General features: G+C 40.4%; 1 protein-coding gene across 13 annotated transcripts in view; it reads right to left on the bottom strand.

Moving 5' to 3' along the window:
* Window positions 1–21,254, bottom strand: part of ncor1 (nuclear receptor corepressor 1) — a 260,519-nt gene that overhangs the window by 164,622 nt on the left and 74,643 nt on the right. For 12 of the 13 annotated variants that reach the window (XM_069911235.1, XM_069911241.1, XM_069911245.1 and 9 more), the window contains 3 exons: window positions 18,488–18,666; window positions 17,869–17,923; window positions 4,450–4,551 (listed from right to left, as the gene is read on the bottom strand). In XM_069911235.1, the coding sequence (XP_069767336.1) occupies window positions 4,450–4,551; window positions 17,869–17,923; window positions 18,488–18,666 (336 nt within the window). Of the gene's footprint in view, window positions 1–4,449; window positions 4,552–17,868; window positions 17,924–18,487; window positions 18,667–19,596; window positions 19,971–21,254 lie in introns of those variants that run through there. The other variant, XM_069911247.1, reaches the window with a different exon arrangement.

Genomic DNA, 21,254 nt, shown 5'->3' with positions numbered 1-21,254 from the left:
TCCTGTTGTGGTCTCTTATACATTGGAGAAACTGGGCACAGGATCTCTTCAATGTTAAACACAAAATGCTGAGATGCTGTGAATGTATTAAAAACGGAGATGCTGGAGGAACCTTGGCAGTCTTACAGAGTCCAGAGGAGGTAAAAATATGAAACTAAGGTTTTGAGCCCAGAGCCCTTCTTCTTTGAGCTCCTTTAATTCTGCATGCTGCAAAAGCGGGGATCTCTAAGTGGCCTCCCATTTCAATTCCCCACCTCATTCCCTTGCTGACATGTTGGTCTATGGCCTCTTGCACTGCCAGATTGAGACCACCTGCAAATTGAAGGAAGAACATCTTTTATTCCGCCTGGGCGCCCTCCAACCAGATGACATTAATATCGACTTCTCCAGTTTCCATTAGGCCTACCTGCCATCTATCTCTCTGTCTTCTTTCCTCTGTCTCGCTCTCTCTCCCTTCCCCCTTCTGTTAATCAATTCTCACCGTTCCTCTCTCCTGTCCTCTCATCCATTTCCAATTAACACCTTTTGTCTTCTGGTCTGTACTCCTCTTCCCGCCTTTTCTTTCCTTCTCACCCACCTTTTAATTCAGGCACGTGCCTGCTTTTTACTCCTACTTTGTAGGGCTCCGGTTCGAAACGGTGGCTATTTATTTTCACCTCCTACTATGCTGTGTGACCTGCTGACTTCCTCCACCATTTCTGTGTTTTTACTAGAATTAGAGTCTGGAGATTTTAGTGTTTTACTGGGAAAACCCAAACTGAGCATGGTGAGCTGGTTAATGGTCAGTACCACTTAACAACCCTTCCGTCACTTTAGTGACATCCAAAATCACACAGGATGTTATTTGATTCGACTGCCCAACTTTAGCCTACAGAACATACTTAAATGTTTTTCCACATTGCTGGGTAGAGTCCAGTACTCTAATTGCACAAGAAACTTAATAATGTAGCTGTCCTATCACCTTTGTTCTATTGTTATCGCTCACAAGTGTTCATGTCAGATAAAATGTATCAAATGGCACGGATCTCGAGCCAAACTTGTCCCTGCTTCAGCCTCCTCTCTAACACTGTCATCATTGAGGATGGGAAATTAATGAAATGTAACAGATCGTTACAGCACAGTACAGGGCCTTCGGCCCACCAGTACAAATCTACTCAACCTTCCTGACATCCATAACTCTTATTTTTCTTGCATCCATGTGCCTGTATCAGTTTTGTTTAAATGTCCCTATTGTACCAGCCTACTCCACCAGCCCTGACAATGCATTCCAGGCACCCATTCCTCTCCTCATCTGACTCACATGTCCTATGGCATTCACTACTATTGCTCTGGGGAAAAAGGTGTTGGCTGTACACCCTATCCATGCTTCTCCAAATCTTGTACACCTCTATTAATCTCATTCTTTGCTCCATAGAGAAAAACCACAACTCTGATAACCTGGCTTGCATTCTCGAAGCCAGTACACATCATGGTAATGTTTTCCTGCACCTTCTCCAAAGCTTCTGCAATGAGGCGACCAGAACTCCTCACAATATTCCATGTGTGGTCTCACTTGAGTTTTGTACCTTAACCTCACAATTCTTCAACTCAATCCCTTGACTAATTGAGGCCCAGCACATACCGTCAGCCTAACTGCACGACAACCTTGAGAGATCGATGGATTTAGACTCCAAACTCCTGTTCTTCCACGCTGCTAAGAATCCTGCCATTAACCATGAATTCCACTGTTCTTCAATTTGCTGTTTAATTGTACACATCCATTCACAATTAAATGTGGCAGGACAGCAGAACTATGACCTGACTCATAGTAGTTGATGAACTTATACACTTGGGCAATTCACATCAGCCAATTTTAATCCAATAACCAGAAATCTTTCATGTTGAAGGGAACTGAAGTAGTCAACAGAAACCGAGTCATAGACAGAATGTGCAAACGCCATGCAGACAACACCAGGCATCAGGTTTCAACCTTGCTACCTGGGCCTGGAACACAATGCTGTCTGTTCCATTCGTTGACAGACTGAAACCTGTTTAAACTACAGTACCACTCCAATAATCCAAAATCAGATTTGCCAAAATCCTTATTTATCCAATTTTTAAATTTTTTGTGGATAAATGAGGAGACTAAAATTCTCATTTATCTACATTCTTTTTTTGGAGCCAAACTGACGTCTTGGGTTGAAAGAAATATCATTCTACATGAAATTAGAGTAAAGTTGCAGAAGAATATAGACAGATTAAGAGACTAAGCAAAATTAAGGCAGATGAGATTTAACATAGAGAAATGTACAGTTGTACATTTTGGCAGTGGAAACAATTTGGATGGGGTGAAAATTCAGACCTCGGATGTGCAAAGGGACCTGGGTGTCCTCGTGCAGGGAAACCTAAAAGTTAATGACCAGGTGAAATTGGCAGTGAAGAAAGCGAATGCTATGTTGGCCTTCATTGCAAGAGGAATAGTGTAGGAGAGTAAAGAGATGTTGATGAGGCTCTATGGGGCACTGGTGAGACCTCATTTGGAGTATTGTGTGCAGTTTTGGGCCCCGTATCTTAAGAAAGGATGTGATGTTGTTGGAGAAGGGTGCAGAGATTTACTAGGATGATACCCGGAATGCAAGGGCTTTCAATCAGAACTAGAGTAGCTTAGTGTAGATCTATGGAACAGACTCGATGGGCCGAGTGGCCTGATTCTGTTCATTGGTCGTAATCTTGTAGAATGACGATTATCCTAGTTTCAGGTAACTCCCTCCCCTCACTCTTTCCATTTCTTCTTTACCTATCCCTCTTTTGTCTCTTGACTTTTGTCTCCAACTCTCCCTCTCAAACTGTGTGCTGTTGTCTCCCAGCCACAAGTGGTCAGAAGAATCCCTTGTCCCAGCCTCAAGGAGAACGGCCTCCTGGGCGGGAGCAGAGCCTCGGGCTCAGGAGTGTTCCATCCCCTCCCTCCTCGGCAGAACAGAGCTCCCAACATCGACTCAGAACCTTCCCCTCAGCCTATTATCACACACACAGACTTCAGACTCCCCTGTGTGCGTGTGCAGTAGGTAGGCCTAGAGGAGGATTCGGAGTTGGGACTCAGGCATTGGGTGATCCAGTGACCAGGGAGAGAGGAGCCCGCCAACTTACTAGTGAGTGTTTCACCAGCCAGGAAGCCTCTCTGGGGATCAGCGGCAGCAGTGGGGTCATGGCGGGGATTGGCGGCAGCAGTTTGAAGGTCTTGGTGATCGGCGGTGGCACTGCGGCCAGCATTTTATTGGTAACAATTAGACATTATTTTAATGCATAAAAAGCCTTCCCTTGTTGTTGTTCTTTTAAACATTGATACAAGTGATTTGCTGTTGCTACTGGGCTGTTTTTAAAAAAATGACCAGTAATCCGAAAAAAAAGTTTATCCAACAAAGGCCCACCCTGACCATTTCAGATAATCTGAGAGTACTGTACATCTAGCAGTGGTTGTGCCTTTTTGATCAACATTGATGAATTCAAAGACCAAGTGAGATCATCAGTGATATGGACCACAGGAATTTGAAGCTCTGTAAATGCTCCACTACTGCTCCATTGATGTAAATCACAACGTGCATGTGGCTTCCTGTCCGTCTCAAATCCATAATGATCTCTTTTGTCTTCTGGGTATTGAGAACAGATCATTGTCAGCACCCCACAAGGCTAGTTGCTGAACCTGGAAGATCAAAGCTGAAGCGTAACTCTAAGCAGGAATGGAGGGGTCCAAGTCTGTGGGTCCTTCAAAGTTGCCACTCAAGTTGATAGAGTGATTAATATTCCATATGGCGTGTTGGCCTACATGAATTTGGAAATTAAGTTCAAGAACCATGATATTATGCTTCAGTTCTACAAAATTCTAGTTAGACTACACTTGTGGAGTATTGTGCTGTTTCGGTAGCCTCATTATAGAGTGCACAGGAGATTTACCAGGATGCTGCCAGGATTAGAGAACATGTTTTATGTGGAAGATTGACAGAGCTAGTGTTTTTCTCTTTGAAATGATGGAGGATGAGAAGCAACTTAAGAGGTGTACAAGATTACAAAGGGCATAAATAGAATGGACAACTAGTAACTTTTTCCAAGACGTCAATTTCCATTACCATAGGGCATCTGCTTAAGGTCCCCAGAGAGCAGTGGGCATTTGAAATAGACTTCCAGTGGAAGTGGTTGAGGCTCTTAGACAGGTACTTGGAAATAAGAAAAAATGGAGAGTCATGGACTGTGAGGAAGAGGAGGATTAGATTGATCTTGAAGTAAGTTTTTAAAGGTTGTCATACATTGTAGGCTAAAGGGCCTGTACTGTTCTACATTCTACATGCCAGAAATGATTGAGAGCAGACAATTCCATCTGTAGCTCCTTCCTATCCACTCTTTCACTGTCTAAAGTGTTTCAATGATCCTGCTCTTACTACACATTTTGAAGTGTGGAATTCTGCTGTGCCTTACCGTATTCCTCCCTCTACGACGACCATAATTCCTCCTGACAAGGTTCTTGTAGTTCTCATTTTTCTTCGTCAAATAGTAGAAGAGGACGCAGTCTGCAACAGACTGTGGAAACAAACAGTCCATTAGGACAATGCTATCCTGACAATCTTTGATTTTTATTTCCAAAGATCTTTCCTTTGATTTGAAATCCCAAAGCATTCGTCACCTGAATGCATTCAAAACACAACAGGTTCTTAACTGCATCTTCCCCACAATTTGTAGCTTAAGTGGTATAAATTTTCAACAATTATTGCATTTCACCACACACATAGAATCCAGTTACCATCAACAATGCATTTGATCTTTCTTTAGAGTGGCCTAGATGGTGTAACTGGCTAGGTCCTTAAAAACTGTGTTGGAGTTTTTAATAGACATATTCAATCTCTCACGACAACTTCAAAAGGGCATTTCTGTTTCAGTGCCAGAGGAGAGCAAAGGTCACACGTGCCTCAATGACTATCGGACAATGGCATCGGCATCTACTTGGATGAAGTGTTTTGAGAGGTTGGTTATGAAGCAAATCAACACCTGTCTAAGGAAGGACCCATTTCAATTTGCCTACCTTTACAAGACATCAACAGCATATGCCATCTCGCTGGCCCTCCACTCTAACAGATCACTTAGACCAGTGGTTTTGAAACTGCCCCCCATAACTCACATTCTACCTTAAGCAATCTCTATGCCATAAATGCTCTGAGATTAGTAAGGAATTGCTTAAGATAGAATGTGAGTGGGAAGGGAAGGTTGAGAACACCAGCCCCGACGATATTGAATTCGCGCCCTTAACTCTCACGCATGCACCAACCGAACTCCAATACACGAACCTATGTGCATGCACATAGGAATCAAGATGACCATACCGAGTCAATGGACCATGAGACACTAACTAACAAGGTAAGTACGCACATTTTGGATCTTACATGCCCTGTATCCCTGTTATAGTTTGTCAAAAACAACATAAACTATGTAAGTTTTATTTTTTTTTCCTTATACCCTAGATATTCTTTGAAAAAATTCAGTTGTATGTACGGATGGATGCAAGTCACAGAGGTCGCAAGATGGGGAGTACCCGTATTTGAAAATTTAGTAACCTTATCTCAAACCAAAGTCAATGGTATAAAATCCATCTCACCTATTGTTTCCTGTTGGCCAGCTTATCAGAGCCAACATGTTGTCTTCCACAACATGAGCTACTATCTTGCACAGCACATTTTTAAAAATTATTTTATAAACCACAATTACATTTCAATTAATAATGGATATATACAAAGAAATACATGTGATATATAAACTTAATCCCTCCCTCCCATCTTCCCCTAAAAAGAAACGATTATCAAAATAGAAAATCAAGTTCAAATCAACCTCTGTGAAACCAAAAACAACCACCAGGATGAGCTATTGAGAGTTTAAATTTTCAAAGCAACATATTGTAGATATTGGCTCCATCCTTTCAGAAAAAATTATATTTATCACGTAAACTGTGTTATTTTTTTCAAAGGGAATACAAGATCTCAATTCGATATGCCATCTTTGCATTCTCAAATCCATACCCGATTTCCATGTAATAGCTGCGCATGTCCTAGAAACAGCCTAAGCTTATAATAAAAATTCAATTTGGAACATAGTTCATTTTAATTTTAAACTAAACATTTTAATATTCTAAACTAGCATCTGGTCCAGCTGGAGTTTTACCTTTACACATACATTGATAAAAATAAATAAATATTGTTAAATAAATAAAATTTTCTCCAAAAATAATTTAATTTGTTTATCCAAAAAGATTCAACTATAGCACATCGTCAGGGCGAATGAAAAAAAGAACCTGTCTCTTTTCTCAAACAAATTTGATGGTATTAAATCAAATATTCTTAATTTTTGAGGAGTTAAATATAATTGATGTAAAAAAAATTATATTGTACCAATCTATATCTTATATTAATAATTTCGGTCAGTTCTTTACATAACATTCTCCAATCATTTTGATCTATTTTTCTATCTAAATCAATTTCCCATCATAATCCTGATTTATAAATATCTGGTTTGCTCATTTTCCTTTGCAGTAACTTGCACATTTCGGAAATAAATTTATTTATATCTTTAATAATCAACATTTCTAATTCAGTCTGTCAAGGTAATCTTAAATCTTGACCTAATTTATCAATTAAAAAAGCTTTAACAATCGTAACAAAAAAGTCTTACTTGGGACATTCTATTTTTCATTCGTTGAAAAGAAATAAAATTACCAGCTTCAAAACAGTCTTTTATTGTTTTAATCCCCATTTGATTCCATATCTTTAAAAATTGATTATTAACAGTAAAAGGAAAAAGTCTGTTTTGACTTAAAGGTGTTTTACATGAAATTGTACCTTTCCCACCTATCTTATAATCTATTTTATTCCATAATTCAATTAAATGTTTCAATATAGGTGGGTCTTTATTACCAATTATTAATTTCATATTCCATTTATAAATAAATTATTGTATAGATTTATCGATTTTAGTTAGTTCTATCTTTGCCCATGTTAAACATTTATCTCTTTTTCAATCTTTTTATTATTATTATAATTTATAAACACATACAGTTCAAAGAGATATAAAAAAAATACATAGTAAGTAATGAATTAATACAGAGATATTAAACAATAATATTACAGAATAAAAATATATCATAAAAAAAAATTTTTTGATCAGTTTAGGGTGTGAACTATCTCTAAAAAAAAAGATATAATTAATAATATATGAAAAAAGAGAAAAAAAACCCAAAAAAGAAGAAAAAACAAATCTGAATTTAAAAAAACTTTTAAAAAAACTTAAAAAAAAACCTACAGATATAGCTAAACCACGCCGATCACTCTGATCTCATCTTACAGCCCAATTATCATACATAATCATAGAAAGAAAACAGAGCCAGATCAACTCACCACAAATGAAAATATTGAATAAATGGTCGCCAGGTTAACTCAAACTTAGAAGGGGATTCATAGACAGAGTTTCTAATTTTCTCTAAATTTAAACATAGTATAGTTTGGGTAAACCATTGGAAAACAGTGGGAGGATTTACCTCTTTCCAATTTAATAGTATAGATCTTCTAGCCATGAGTGTAAGAAAAGCAATCATACGATCCGCGGGAAGAGATAAATAAGTCAAATCTATCATAGGTAATCCAAAAATTGCAGTAATGGGATGTGGTTGTAAATCAATATTCAAAACAGTAGATATAATGGAAAAAATTTCCTTCCAATAATTCTGTAAAGAGGGACAGGACCAAAACATATGTGTAAGGGAAGCTATTTCCAATTGACATTTATCACATATAGGATCGATATGAGAATAAAAGCGATGGAGTTTATCTTTAGACATATGAGCTCTATGAACAACTTTAAACTGTATTAGTGAATGTTTTGCACATAGAGAAGAAGAGTTTACCAGTCGCAGAATTTTATTCCAATTTTCATTAGAAATATGAAGGTTGAGTTCTCTTTCCCAATCATTTTTAAACTTTTCAAAAGTCCCAGAATTTATTTTTGTAATTATATTATATAATTTAGATATCACACCTTTTGGAGGGAATTTTGAATATAGTATATCCCCTAAAACAGTCGTAGTCTCCCGATTGGGAAAAGAGGGTAAAGTCGAAACTAAGAAACTCCTAATCTGCAAATATCGAAAGAAATGAGATCGAGGTAAATCATATTTCATGGATAATTGTTCAAATGACATGAAAGAGTTATCCAAGAATAAATCCGAAAAGCATGTTATACCTTTAACTTTCCAGAGTAAATAAGCTTGATCAATTAGAGAGGGATGAAAAAGGAAACTTAGTACAATAGGAGTTTCCAAGATAAAATGACTTAGGCCAAAAAATCTCCGGAATTGAAACCATATACGGAGTGTATGTTTAGCCATTGGATTATCAATTTGTTTATATAATCTAGTAAGAGTAAAAGGGAGAGCAGCTCCCAAAATAGAGCTAATTGAAAAATTTTGTATCGGTTTAATTTCTAAATTTACCCAATGGGGATTTAGAGATAATTCTGAATAATTCAACCAATACCTTAAGTAACTAATATTAATTGCCCAGTAATAAATTCTAAAGTTGGGTAATGCCAACCCTCCCTCTAGTTTAGATTTCTGTAAATATTTTTTCCCCAATCTAGGATTCTTGTTTTGCCAGATATACGAGGACAATTTAGAATCGACCTTATCAAAAAAAGATTTAGGAACAAAAATAGGTATAGCTTGGAATATATATAAAAACTTAGGTAAGATCATCATCTTAATAGCATTAATTCGGCCTATCATGGATAGGGATAATGGTGACCAATTGGTAAGTAAACTGCCGATCAGGTCCAATACAGGGAAAAAATTAGTCCTAAACAAATCTTTATGTTTTTTAGTAATCTTAATCCCTAAATATATAAAATGGTCTCTAGCTATTTTAAAAGGTAAACTATCATAAATAGGGACCCATCCATTAAAAGGGAATAATTCACTTTTATTTAAATTCAGTTTATATCCCGAAAAATTACTAAATTGGGCTAATAAAGATAAAACTGCAGGAATAGAATTTTCAGGATTTGAAATATATAACAATAAATCATGTAAACATTTATCTCAGTCAAACATTCTATTAATAAATTTCAACTGAGCAGCTTTATAATAATTTTGAAAATGTAGAACTTGTAAACCTCCTAATTCAAATTTCCAGGTTAATTTTTCCAAACAGACTCTTACCATTTTCCATTTCCACAAAAATTTCCTAATAATTAAATTTAAATTCTTAAACTTTTTTGAGGTATATTACAAGGAATAGATTGAAAAAAGATATGGAGTCCATCTATTTAAATCTTTTTAAATTTTATTAAATAATGATAAACAATTCAACATAAAAATTATCCAAATTTTTATCAATTGTAATACCTAAATGTTTAATTCCATTATTTGACCATCTAAACTGTACAATTTGTTTTCTTATAATCCCCCTAACCAATGGCATAATTTCACTCTTATCCCAATTAATTTTATAACCTGGTATTTCACCATATTCTTTAAACATCAAATGCTATGAACGCAAAGACTTTTCAGGATCTGTTATATAAATCAAAAACATCATCAGAAAATGAATTAATCTTAAATTCCTCACTATTTAATCTTAATTCCTTTATTAATATCTTGTAGCAGCCCGTGGAGAACAGCAAACAGCCGTCAAACACCATGATCGGGTAAACAGCACGCAGGATGAGACACCTGCTCCCATAGCCTGCAGGAATAGCGGTCGAATCAACCAATCACTGCCAGCGGATTGCAGGGGGTCCAATCCAGGCCCTCGCATCCGGGACACCCAATCAGCAGCTGGCCTCACTCAAGCCATGCCCCAGTGGTGACACAGCTGGCTGCCTATAAAAGGCAGAGCTGCAGCCCAATAAAGTCGGTGTCGATGACACTCCCTTGGTATGCAAGTTTTTTTTCAACCTTGAGCTTTAACTGTTGTGACCCCGACATGTCCAAACGGTGTTTTGCACCCAACGATGGAGGAACAGCCTAAAATCAATGCTGTAGATTTGAAGTTGTTGGGCTTCTGGATGTTCCAACCATGGGTGTGGTTCCAGCAGGCCAAGGCACAGTTCACCGTTTGCCAGATCTCCGCATATGACATGCTACTACCACATGTTCAGCGCCCTCGATCAAGACAGCGCAGCCTACATCATCAACTTCTTTCAGCAGCCCCCAGAACAAGGGAAGTATATGGTCATCGAGGATCTATTAACTTGACACTGTGTATATTCAAGAGGGAAATGTTTGTGTGTATTTTGATTAATATGGTTCATAGTGTGAAAAATTTTTAAAAATTTAAAAAAGGAGCTATTAACGTACTTTCAGGCTCTGAGGCATGAGCTCATGGCCCAACAGCTGCACTGATAGGTTGGTGGACAGAGAACCATCCGCCCTCATGAGCGATATTCTCGCTCTCCACGATGGCCACACCTCTTGCCCGCTGTTCCAGCAGATCTTCCTGGAGTGGCTGCCTGAAGAGATCCAATGCTCATCACGGAGGAAGGCTTCAACAATCCCAGAAGGGTGATTGCCCAAGCAGACGTGCGATGGACAGCAAAGAGGGATGCCTGCACTTCGCTCGAACAGGAGACAGCAGCTCGTCAGCGACGCCCGGCCAGGAAGCCTGCCGACTGATCAACCACCTGATCAACACACCCACTGGTGAGCAGTACTGTTTCTATAATCAATGGTGTCGATGCCGCTCCCCCTGCTCCCTGAGAGCTTCAAGCAGCAAACGGCTCCAACATTTGGACATTCGGCACCCATACAATTCCCCTCCACTTTGGAGACAGACAATTCACCTGGAAGTTTAAGGTGGTGGCTGCACAACAACCGTTACTGCGTGCTGATTCCCTGAGAGCCAACTCATTACTGGTGGACATTAAGGGACATCGGCTGGTACATGTTCAGACATTTCAGACACTCTCGCTCAAGTGTATCGAACTTATTAACCCCCATCTGTACTCAGCAAGTACAGCCAACAACAAATTCGCTCGAGTCTTAGAAGATTTCCCCTCCATCACTAGGCCCCATTTCAACTCAGCGGTACCCAAACACAGTGAGATGCCAAATTATTACAGAGGGCCCTCCCCTCCATGTCACGGCGTGGCATCTTCCCCCCGCCCCACCCCAAGACCCTCAACCCGGCTGGAGAAGTTTTGAAAGATGAAGGCTCGGCATTGAGCAGCTCTCCGATAGCCCATGGGCCTCCCTCTCCATATGGTACCTAAGGTAGTGGGAGGTTGAGGCTGTGCAGAGACTACTGCCGCCTAAATGAGGCCACCACGCCCGACAGTATCCCGAGCCCCATATCCAGAACTTCACCGCTAATCTGCAAGGGGCACGGATATTCTCTAAGGTGGACCTCATCAGGGGTTAACGTTAGACCCGAGTCCACCCCAATGACATTTCCAAAACAGCCATCATAACCCCCTTTGGATTGTTTGAATTCCTCCGCTTGCTATTTGAGTTGAAAAATGCGGCTCAGACTTTCCAAAGGTTGATGGATGCAGCAGGCCAGGACTGCCCTTCGTCTACCTAGATGACATCTTAATAGCCAGCCATACCCTCACCGAGCACGCTGCTCACTTAAGACTATTGTTCTTCAGGCTAAGTGAGTTCAGTTTAACCATCAACCCAGCCAAATGCCAGTCTGGCCAAGAGTCCATTGATTTCCAAGGCCATCGCATTGACCAACATGGGGCCAGGCTATTACCGACTAAAGTGGACCCTATCCATTCCTTCCCCAGACCATCAATCATGAAGGGACTCCAAGAGTTTGCAGGTATGGTAAATATTTATCATACCTTCATACACACAGCAGCCCTGTATTATGAGCCCTCTATTTCCCCTCACTCATGGCAAGGTCCAGTAAAGACATTCAATTGAAACAGGAGGCAACCGAGGCTTTCAAGGCAACCAAAGCATTGGCCAAAGCCACCCTCCTTGTGCTCTGATCGCTCTCATGTTAGACGCTCTGACTGTCCTCATGGTAGATACCTCAACCATAGCGGTTGGGGGTGTACTTGAGCAACTGGTTCATGGACAGTGGCAGCCTTTTTCAGTAAACATCTCAGGTCAACAGAGCTTAAGTACAGTGCCTTTGATAGGGAACTGTTAGCACTATACCTGGCAATTTGGTTACTTCCTGGAGGGCAGGAAGTTCAAAATTTACATAGACTACAAACTACTTACCTTTGCTTTCAGCAAAGTGTCAGGACCCGTGGTCAGCCAGGCAACTGTGGCACCTGTCCTCAGATCTGAATTTTTGACGAACACTGAACATATCTCTGGCAAGTCCAATGTGGTAGCCAATGCCCTATCCCTTCCGGCTATCCTAGCGGTGCACGACCCTGCCCCAGGTATCAACTATGCGGCCCTGATGGATGCGCAGCAGGCAGACCCTGACATACCGGCATACTGGACAGCACTTATCGGCCTGCAACTAGAGGACATACAGATCGCCCTGGGTAACCGCACGCTGCTCTCTGTGACACCTCGACTGGTAAACCACGCCCCATCATTCCAGCCGCTTGGAGGAGGCGATTTTGCGATTCGGTCCACAATTTTGCTAACCCCGCTGTCAGGACTACAGTTAGAATGGTGGCCAACAGGTATGTCTGGCACAGCTTCCGTAAAGAGGTCACTCAGTGGGCCAAAATGTACTCGGTGCTAGGTATCCAAGGTACAGGCCCACATTAAAGCCCCTCCACAGTCCTTCGAACCAGAACACCAGCATTTCAACCACATGCACAAAGACATTGTGGGGCCCCTGCTTCTATACAGAGGTGCACGTTACCTGTTGACCATGGTTGACTGGATGACTAAATGAGTAACATTTCCTAGAAAAAGTAAGAAACTCCTAAAGAAGAAGAACCCTCCCAAAAAAAAGACTGATATATAAAAACCAGTACTACTCCCCTCTATTATACGGGAAGCAGCCTTCGCCACTAAGTGGCATGTGGCTACGTAAGGAGAGGACAAAAAGTCCGCCCCACCAGACAGAATATAAAAAGCGTAGACATCATTCCATCAAATTTGGTAAGCTTCTTTGAGATCTTTGTTTACTTGATCATCATCAATCTGTGCTCCAGCATCTGAGATCTATCTCACCTTTTATCTTGACTCAATTTGGGCTGTTGAGAAGGATCATTTTGATTAGTATCTTGTTTATTATTAGGCAATGAATTAGCAAACACGAAAGCTTCATCCTCATTAGTAAAAAATTGTGATTGATTTTTTCCCCCAAAAAAACTAAGTACAGCTGGGTATTGAAAAGAAAATTTTTATCATTTTTCTACTAAACAGATTTCGCCAGGTTAAATTCTTACCTTCTCTTAACAATAGACACTCAAATCTGCATAGAAAAATATTCTTATTTCCAATCATTAAAAGGGCCTTGCTGTTTTCTAGCATTTTGGACCGTATATTTTAATATCATTTCCTTATCTTGGTAACATAGACATCTAATTAAGATAGAGCGTAGTGTTTGGCCCAGTAATGGTTTATTTCTGTTAGTTCCATGAGCTCTATCCAAATCCAATCCATTCTGAAAATTTACACAACCCAAAATTTCAGGAACCCATTTTTGACAAATTTGTACTGGATTAGGATCTTCAACATCTTCAGGCAGTTTCACAATTTTAACCTTATTTCTGACTATGATTTTCCAGTACGTCAATTTTCTGTAGAAGTTTTTTTCCTTTGAACTCCCCAGGCTGTAAAAGAATCTTCCATTTTATTAACTGAATCCTTACATTGTTCCACATCACGAAGATAATCCTGAATATCTTCTTCAATCTTCCGAACTTTAGCTTTAACTTTATCCACAGTTTTAGCATATTTTTCCATATCAACCTTAATAGAAGTCATTTCATCTTTAAAATATTCAAATTGTGTATTAGATTCAGTTTTCATACAAACATATTGCCGATTCATTTGAGTGGACAATGCCTTAATTTATTCTGAAAGCATAGAAAATTAAGCCGAGGAATCTAGAGTTTGAGATGCAGTTTGAAAAGTTTCAAATTCGCCGCTTTCCATACCTTCCATAGGTTGGTGCCTTTGTCCATAGTATATCAATTCTGCTCCCTCCGATTCCTCAACGACAACTTCCTCTTCTGTCCTTATTTCTTCCTCTTCTTCAGGTGATGTTGCAATCTGTTTTACTTGACTCCAAGCCATTTGCTGAGCCCTAGTCTGACCAGCAATGCTAGTCGACATGGGCTTAGCTGGTTCCGGCATTTGATGTTGAGACGTCGATTCAGTAGTGCGCATGCCTGAGACCGCAGTTGTTCCTGTGACGGCATTTCAAAAAACTCTCTTCTGAACTCCAGCACCATCTTCGTCGGCTCGCCGGGGAAGTGGTGCTCGAGTTACATTTACTTTAGCCGTCACTTATCACATTGATCTCAGAGGGAGAGGAAGCAAGATGGCAGGCTCAATCTGTAAGGTAGGCCCCGTTTCTGACCTCTTTAGAAGACATTTTCTTCGCTGTTTGAGCCTTTGATTTCTTCACAGCGATTGTAGAAAACTAAAACAAGTCTCAATGTTGTAATTTTTAAAAAATTTCTATTCGGGTTTTAATTAGTTCTGCTGGGAGAGGTATATTTTTATGTCTCCAACCTACGCCATCACATCATGCCCTTCACAGCACATTTTCAAATGCATTTTGAAATCTAAATTCAGAAACATCTACTGGATACACTTAACATAATTCCAATTTCTGTTCCAGAAACCACATTGATGACAGCCAATTATCTTGATTTTTTTTAACGTGTCCTCATGAATTGGTCTGAAGCCTAGATAAAAATTTGTTCTGGCCCTGGCAGATACAAATATCACTGTTAGACACAGGGGAGGTGCCAGAGGCTGGAGGGTAGTTAATGTTGTTCCACTGTTTAATAAGGACTGCAAGGACAAGCCAGGGAACTGTAAGCCAGTAAAGCTGATGAGGGTGGCAAAGGCGGCATTTGGCACACTTGTCTTCATCAGTGCATTGAGTCCAGGACAGGGAAGTCATGATGTATCTCCACAGGACGCTGGTAAGTACTGTGTGCAGATCTCATCACCCAGAATAAAAGATATCATTAAGCTGGAAAGGGTGCAGAAAAGACGCACGAGCACATTGAGGGGGACTTTTTATTCTCCCCTCCCTGGAGCATAGGAGGCTAAGGGGAGAGATCTAATGAGTGATTCTAAAATCATGAGGAACTTAGGTGAAGTAAACAGACATAGCCTCTTTCCCAGAGCAGGTGAAGTTAAAAATAGACAGCATAGATTTGAGAGGAGAGGAGAAAGATTTAAAAAGGACTCAAAAGGTATTGTGGCGAAGTGCTACTGCAGAGCGAGAGAACAACATACACACAGGTGTAAGTGGAGTCAAGACTGATTTATTGATCTCCCCAGCCCTGCTTTTATAGTCCACCAGTCTGTTTGTCTGGGGATGGTATGCTGTGGTATGGTGGAGCTGCATCCCCAGTTGGTTTGCCAGTGCTGTCCACAGGCTTGGGGTGAACTCTGCACCTCTGTCCGAAGTCATGTTCTGGGACTCTGAACCTTGCCACCCAAGTGTTTATCAGGGCTCTGGCGCAGGCCTCCGTCATTGTCTGTCAGTGGGACTGCTTCCGGCCATCTTGTGAAGCGATCGACTAATGTCAGTAGGTCCCACAATATCTATGTGTATGTGGCTGAAATTTCTTCATGCTGGCTCGAATGACGGGGGGGGGGGGGTGCCCTGGTGCGCTGTTGGACTTTTGACATGTGGCACAGTGTGCAGTTCTGGCCCACTGGCTGACCTGCTTCCAGAGACAGTGCCATGTGAACAGTTGTCTTGATGGCCGGTTGTGCACCACATCTACAGGCCGCGGGGACTACGGGGCAGGGGTGGCCAGTGGATATGCAACAGAGGAGCACTGTGCTACCTGGACCTACTGGGATGTCTTCTAGGCAAAGTCCCAACACCATGGTCCTGTATGCTGGTATCTCAGGGTCTGCCTGCTGTGCTTCTGCCAGGGCCTTATCATCTATCCCCAGGGACAGGGTATGCTTTGCACCTTTGGACATGACAAAGCATTGGCCATCATGTTGGTTTTCCCAGCTGTGTATTCGATGTCGGTGGTGAATTCTCACACGTAGAACAGGTGCCTCTGCTACCAAGCCGACATGGGTCCAACACTTTATTAAATGCAAAAGTCAGTGGTTTATGGTCTGTAAAGACTTTGAATTGTCTTCCTTCCACAAAGTAGCGGAAGTGTTGGTCTGTACACTTTCCTCTTGCATTGACCTCCTGAAGAGTAACACATCACATTTGAGGTGATGCACTTTGAGATAGTAGCACACAAAACTAGAGACCCAAGAGAACATTGTGGATATGTGGTGTATGGCAGGTAATGCATGCTGACACAGAGTACAGAGCAAAACCGAGCAACACAGTGCAACACTCCCCAACAAGTTAAACATGTTCTATGCTCACTTTGATCAGGGAGGTGACATCCACTTCAACTACGACAAGCGACATTGCACCCATGGTCACTGCTGCTAAAGTTAGAACAACCTTCCGGCAGATGAACCAACAGAGAGCAACTGGTCCAGATCAAGTCCCAGGATGTGTCCTGAGAGCCCGTGCAGGCGACCAGTTCAGACATGGCCAATGTCTCCCTCCATCAGGCCACAGTCGCCATTTGCTACAAGACCACCAATACTGAAGTTATGCATAATAAGTGGCCTAAATGATCAATGAGCAGTATCTTTGACATCCACCATCATGAAATGCTTTGAGAAGCTGGTCATGGTTCACATCAATTCTAGCCTCCTAGCCAGCCTTGACCGACTTCAACTTGCCTACTGGTTGCAAACAGATCAGCAGCAGATACCATCTCCCTTGCTCTCCACCTGTCCTTGGAACACGATTTAGACTACTCTTCACTACATATCTACTTTCAATACCATAGTCCCCAGCAAACTCAAGTTGTTTAATGTCATCGAATTGTACAAATACAATCTGACAAAACAGCGTTCTCAGGTCCTCGGTGCAAAACATGCAGACACACAACCATATATACAAACAAATAAATAAATATTGTTTCATGAATATGAGAGTCTCGGATGGTTAGTGTGAGCAGTTCCTTTAGTCGTTCAGCGTTCTCACTGCCTGTGGGAAGAAGCTGTTCCTCAGCCTGGTGGTGCTGGCTCTGATACTCTTTCCCAAACTTTGGGATCAAGGCTTTGCCACACCCCTTGACTACTGAATCCTTAACTTCCGGGGTTAGAAAATACGAGTTATGGTGAGAGAGCTAAGAACGTGTTGTTTTCTCTGGAGCATTGGAGGCCAAGGGGAGAACTGATAGAAGTTTTTAACACTGATAGGGTAGAATATTTTTTCCAGGATTAAAAAAAATGCTACATACTTTTATGGTGAGGCAGGGAAAAGTTTACACGAGATGGCAGAGCAGGTTTTTTTTTGTGCAGATAGTGATAGGTGCCTGGAACAGGCTGCCCACAGAATCAGGATATTGATATAATAGTTTCCAGATAGAAACATGAATGTTCAGGAAATAGAGGACTTTGTATCAGGTGCATGCAGCTGAGCCTTAGTTTAATTTGAGCCTCATTTGGTGCAGACAAGCGGGTCAAAGGGACTGTTTCTGCGCTATACTCTTCTACGCTTTTTCAAAAACAAACTTTAATAACTATGTAAAACATGAAATAATTCCAGGGAGCCTCTACTCATTCACCACAATAACTTTTCAAAGTTCTTCAAATAAAGACTGTAAAAAAGAGTTTACATGTTTTTTCCAAGAGAAATGCACAGAGAAGCTACTAACCTTTCTTTCAAGGTAAGATGCGATCAAACCAAAGTTTTTAGGGTGTTGAACAAATCTGTTGTGAAAGCAGAAAATTCTTATCAATAAATGAAATAATCAACTGGTGAGCAAAAGCTAAACAAAAACACTGACTTTGTTTGTGACCCAGAAATTAAACTTATTAATGAATTTAGTGCTACATACATATTGGATCAATAGTAAAGATAGACTAGTCGTATCAAATCACATTCAACATTTATTAATGCCACAGCAAAATATTATCAACTGCAATGGCATAGCTAGTTTGTTAAAATATGTTACAGAAGACCCTCATTTAAAGGGGATTTGTACAGAGTTAAACCGACCATGAAACTTTCAGTTTTGCAAATCCCATTAAGTGCGATTATGAGCTATATTGTGCTTTATGTTCCTAAACAAGAAGCTAGAGCTCTAATACATCAAGAGGCTCTGCTCTTGAATAACTTAATTTCACCTGCATGTTTTTTTTCCACATGTAAAGTTCCAGTGTTTACAGCATCAGACGCAAGTTTGACAGCGTAACATGGAGAAATTTGGGGAAAACTATACAAATTTTTTAAAATAACACGTTCAATAGTAAACAGTACAAAAATGTAGATACTTTTCTTTGAAAATTTCTTTCTCGTGGTCAGACCAGACATTTATAAATTGCCGCTCCTTGTACACTCTCATAGGATCATCCATTACTCCATTCATGTTCAAGAATTTTACTCGTCTCTGTTCCATATCAAACATCATTGGAGGGATCACAGAAAGTTGCCTCATCTGCTTTTCATTGTTCTGCAATAAACCAGCCATTGGAAATAATTCACTACAATAACAAGCCAACAACCTTTTCATGAGTATTTCATCATATTTACTTTTTACATCCTTTAGATGGGGCAGAGAGGAGATAAATAGTAATTCTTTTTCCCAGGGTAGGGCAATCTAAATTGAGACGGCACAGATTTAAGGTAAGAAGGGAAAAATTAAAAAGGGTTTCAAAGGGAACCTTCACAGAGAAAACAATTGAGATGGGGATCATTTTAATGTTCAAAAGGCATTTAGACAGATACAGGGATAGAAAGGGTTAAGAGGTTATTGTCTGAACACAGGCAAATAAATCTAGTTTGGTCAACATGGGCATTGGGCCAAAGGGCCTGTTTCTTTGCAAATGAATGCTACAACTCTACGGCTGAAAATCCAGCTACTCAATAGTCACAACTTGCCTACAGTCCATTTCAGTCCACGGGGATGGAGGGGAGCAACAATGGGAGAAAAAGTGTCAAACTATTCATTACTCCACAGAATCTGCGAAGAGCTCACAACCAGATTTCTGTCCTGTCTCTGGTCATAAAGATGGCTTTGGCTTAATCACATGAAGCTACCTATTTGCGCAACTTGCAATTAACCTCAAAACCATAAGCATCAATGAGATTTGCATTCTTGGCACAAGTCTGAAGCACTGTGGTTTTGTATTATTTTATATGCTCCTGGGATATGAACATTGATTGGTGAACCAGCATTTATTTCATGCACTGGATTTCCCTAATCTTGGTCATGCTATAATTGTTTTGCAAGACAGAAGGGCACTAATCAAATTACTGTGGGTCAGGTGACAAATGAATGGTTAGCAGATTACCTGCCCTCAAAGTCAATAATGAACAGATGCATTTTAACCTTCCAATTTTTATGACAGATGCCTTTTAAATCCAGAATTTATTTATTTACTTGAATTTAAACCTTCCCTCTGCTGCGGCATATGAACTCCTGATCAATAGTCCAGATCTCAAGATATCAGCCCACGAACAATGTGGTCCAAATGATCATTTGTAGGAATCCTAGTTCAACTAAAAAGTAAAAACACAATGTTGGAGAAACTTGGCAATTCAAATGGTGTCCTTTGTATAGTAAAGATAAAAATACATAACTGAAGCTTTGGGCTTGACCCCTTCATCAAGGTATTCTAGTCCAACTCTCTGGCTGTTGGTTTTTCTAATCACTGAGTGATTGTTGAGGAATTCTTCTGCTAAGCCCAGTTCAAGCAACCACTCCAAGTTCATAGGTGGGTGCTTAGCATTCTATCAAATCACTGTGAGGTTTGAAGTGGATAATTAATGGCAGTGAATCTTGCTCGTTACATCCACAGTTGTAATGGCACAGTGGCACTACAGAAGATGAGGCTAATGTCTTCATAAACCCAGATCCTATCCAATGCTTAGTCGTGAAAGCATTCTGCCCTTCTTCAGAATTAACATTCACCAGGAGGAACCAAAGACATGTTTAAACCAACTGATGGATCAGATTCTTATGAATCCTAGTTAAAATTATGACCAGTGTGTGTAAAAATGAACTTTAGACAAAAAACTGGAATATAGAGAGCAAAGAATTTTCTTTGGTAACAACTCCAAAGCCCAATAACAACATGAAACTGATTATTGAGCCAAGTAGATGCCAAAAGTCATGGGGTTATTACAGCTTGAAAAAAGGCCCATGGATTACACTCGTCCATGTCAACCAATTTGAGTACCCAAACTAACATCCCTCAACACCAGTGGTTCTCAATCTTTTTCTTTCCACTCACATACCATTTTAAGTAATCCTTATGCCATGGGTGCTCTGTGATTAGTAAGGGATTGCTTAAGGTGGTATGAAGGTGGAAAGAAAAAGTTTGAAAACTACTGTTTTAATCATACCTAATTGTGCATGGTTTAATAACTTCAAAAGAAATGGGCCAGTGGTATCATTGGACAGTCAATCAGCATGGTTTTGTGAAGGGAAAATCAAGTCTGATAAATTTTTTGAGGATGTAACCAGTAGAGTGGATAGTGGGGGGGGGGGGGGGAAATCAGTCGGTGTGATTTATCTGGACTTTAGCAAGGCATTTGATAAGGTTCCACACAGAAGACTTAAAAAGCATGGTATAGGAGGTATGGTATTAAGGTGGATAGAGAATTGGTTGATGGACAGGAAGCAAAGAGTAGGTATAAATGGGTTCTTTTTGGAATGACAGCCAGTGACTAGTGGGGTACCACAGGGCTCCTCCGTAATGGGGCCACAGTTGTTTACAATATATATCAACAACTTAGATGTGGGAATAGATAGCAATATCTCAAAATTTGCAGACGACACAAAGTTGGGTCGCGGGGTTGGCTGTGTTGAGGATGTTTGGAGGGTGCAGAGTGATTTGGATAAGTTAGGCGAATGGGCCAAGATGTGGCAGAGCAATATAATGTGGATAAATGCGAGGTTATCCACTTTAGAGGTAAGAACAGGAAAGAGGCCTATTATATAACTGGTATCTGTTTAAATCTCGTCCGCGAAGCCAAGCCAAAGAAGAAGAAAGATCTGTTTAGGAAAAGGGGAGATGCGGAGAGACTTGGGTGTTG

This window comes from Narcine bancroftii, chromosome 14 (assembly GCF_036971445.1).
Source record: "Narcine bancroftii isolate sNarBan1 chromosome 14, sNarBan1.hap1, whole genome shotgun sequence".
In the NCBI taxonomy this organism is placed as follows: Eukaryota; Metazoa; Chordata; class Chondrichthyes; order Torpediniformes; family Narcinidae; genus Narcine; species Narcine bancroftii.
Note: the sequence above shows the minus strand (reverse complement) of the source record. Positions and strands in the feature narration are given on the sequence as shown.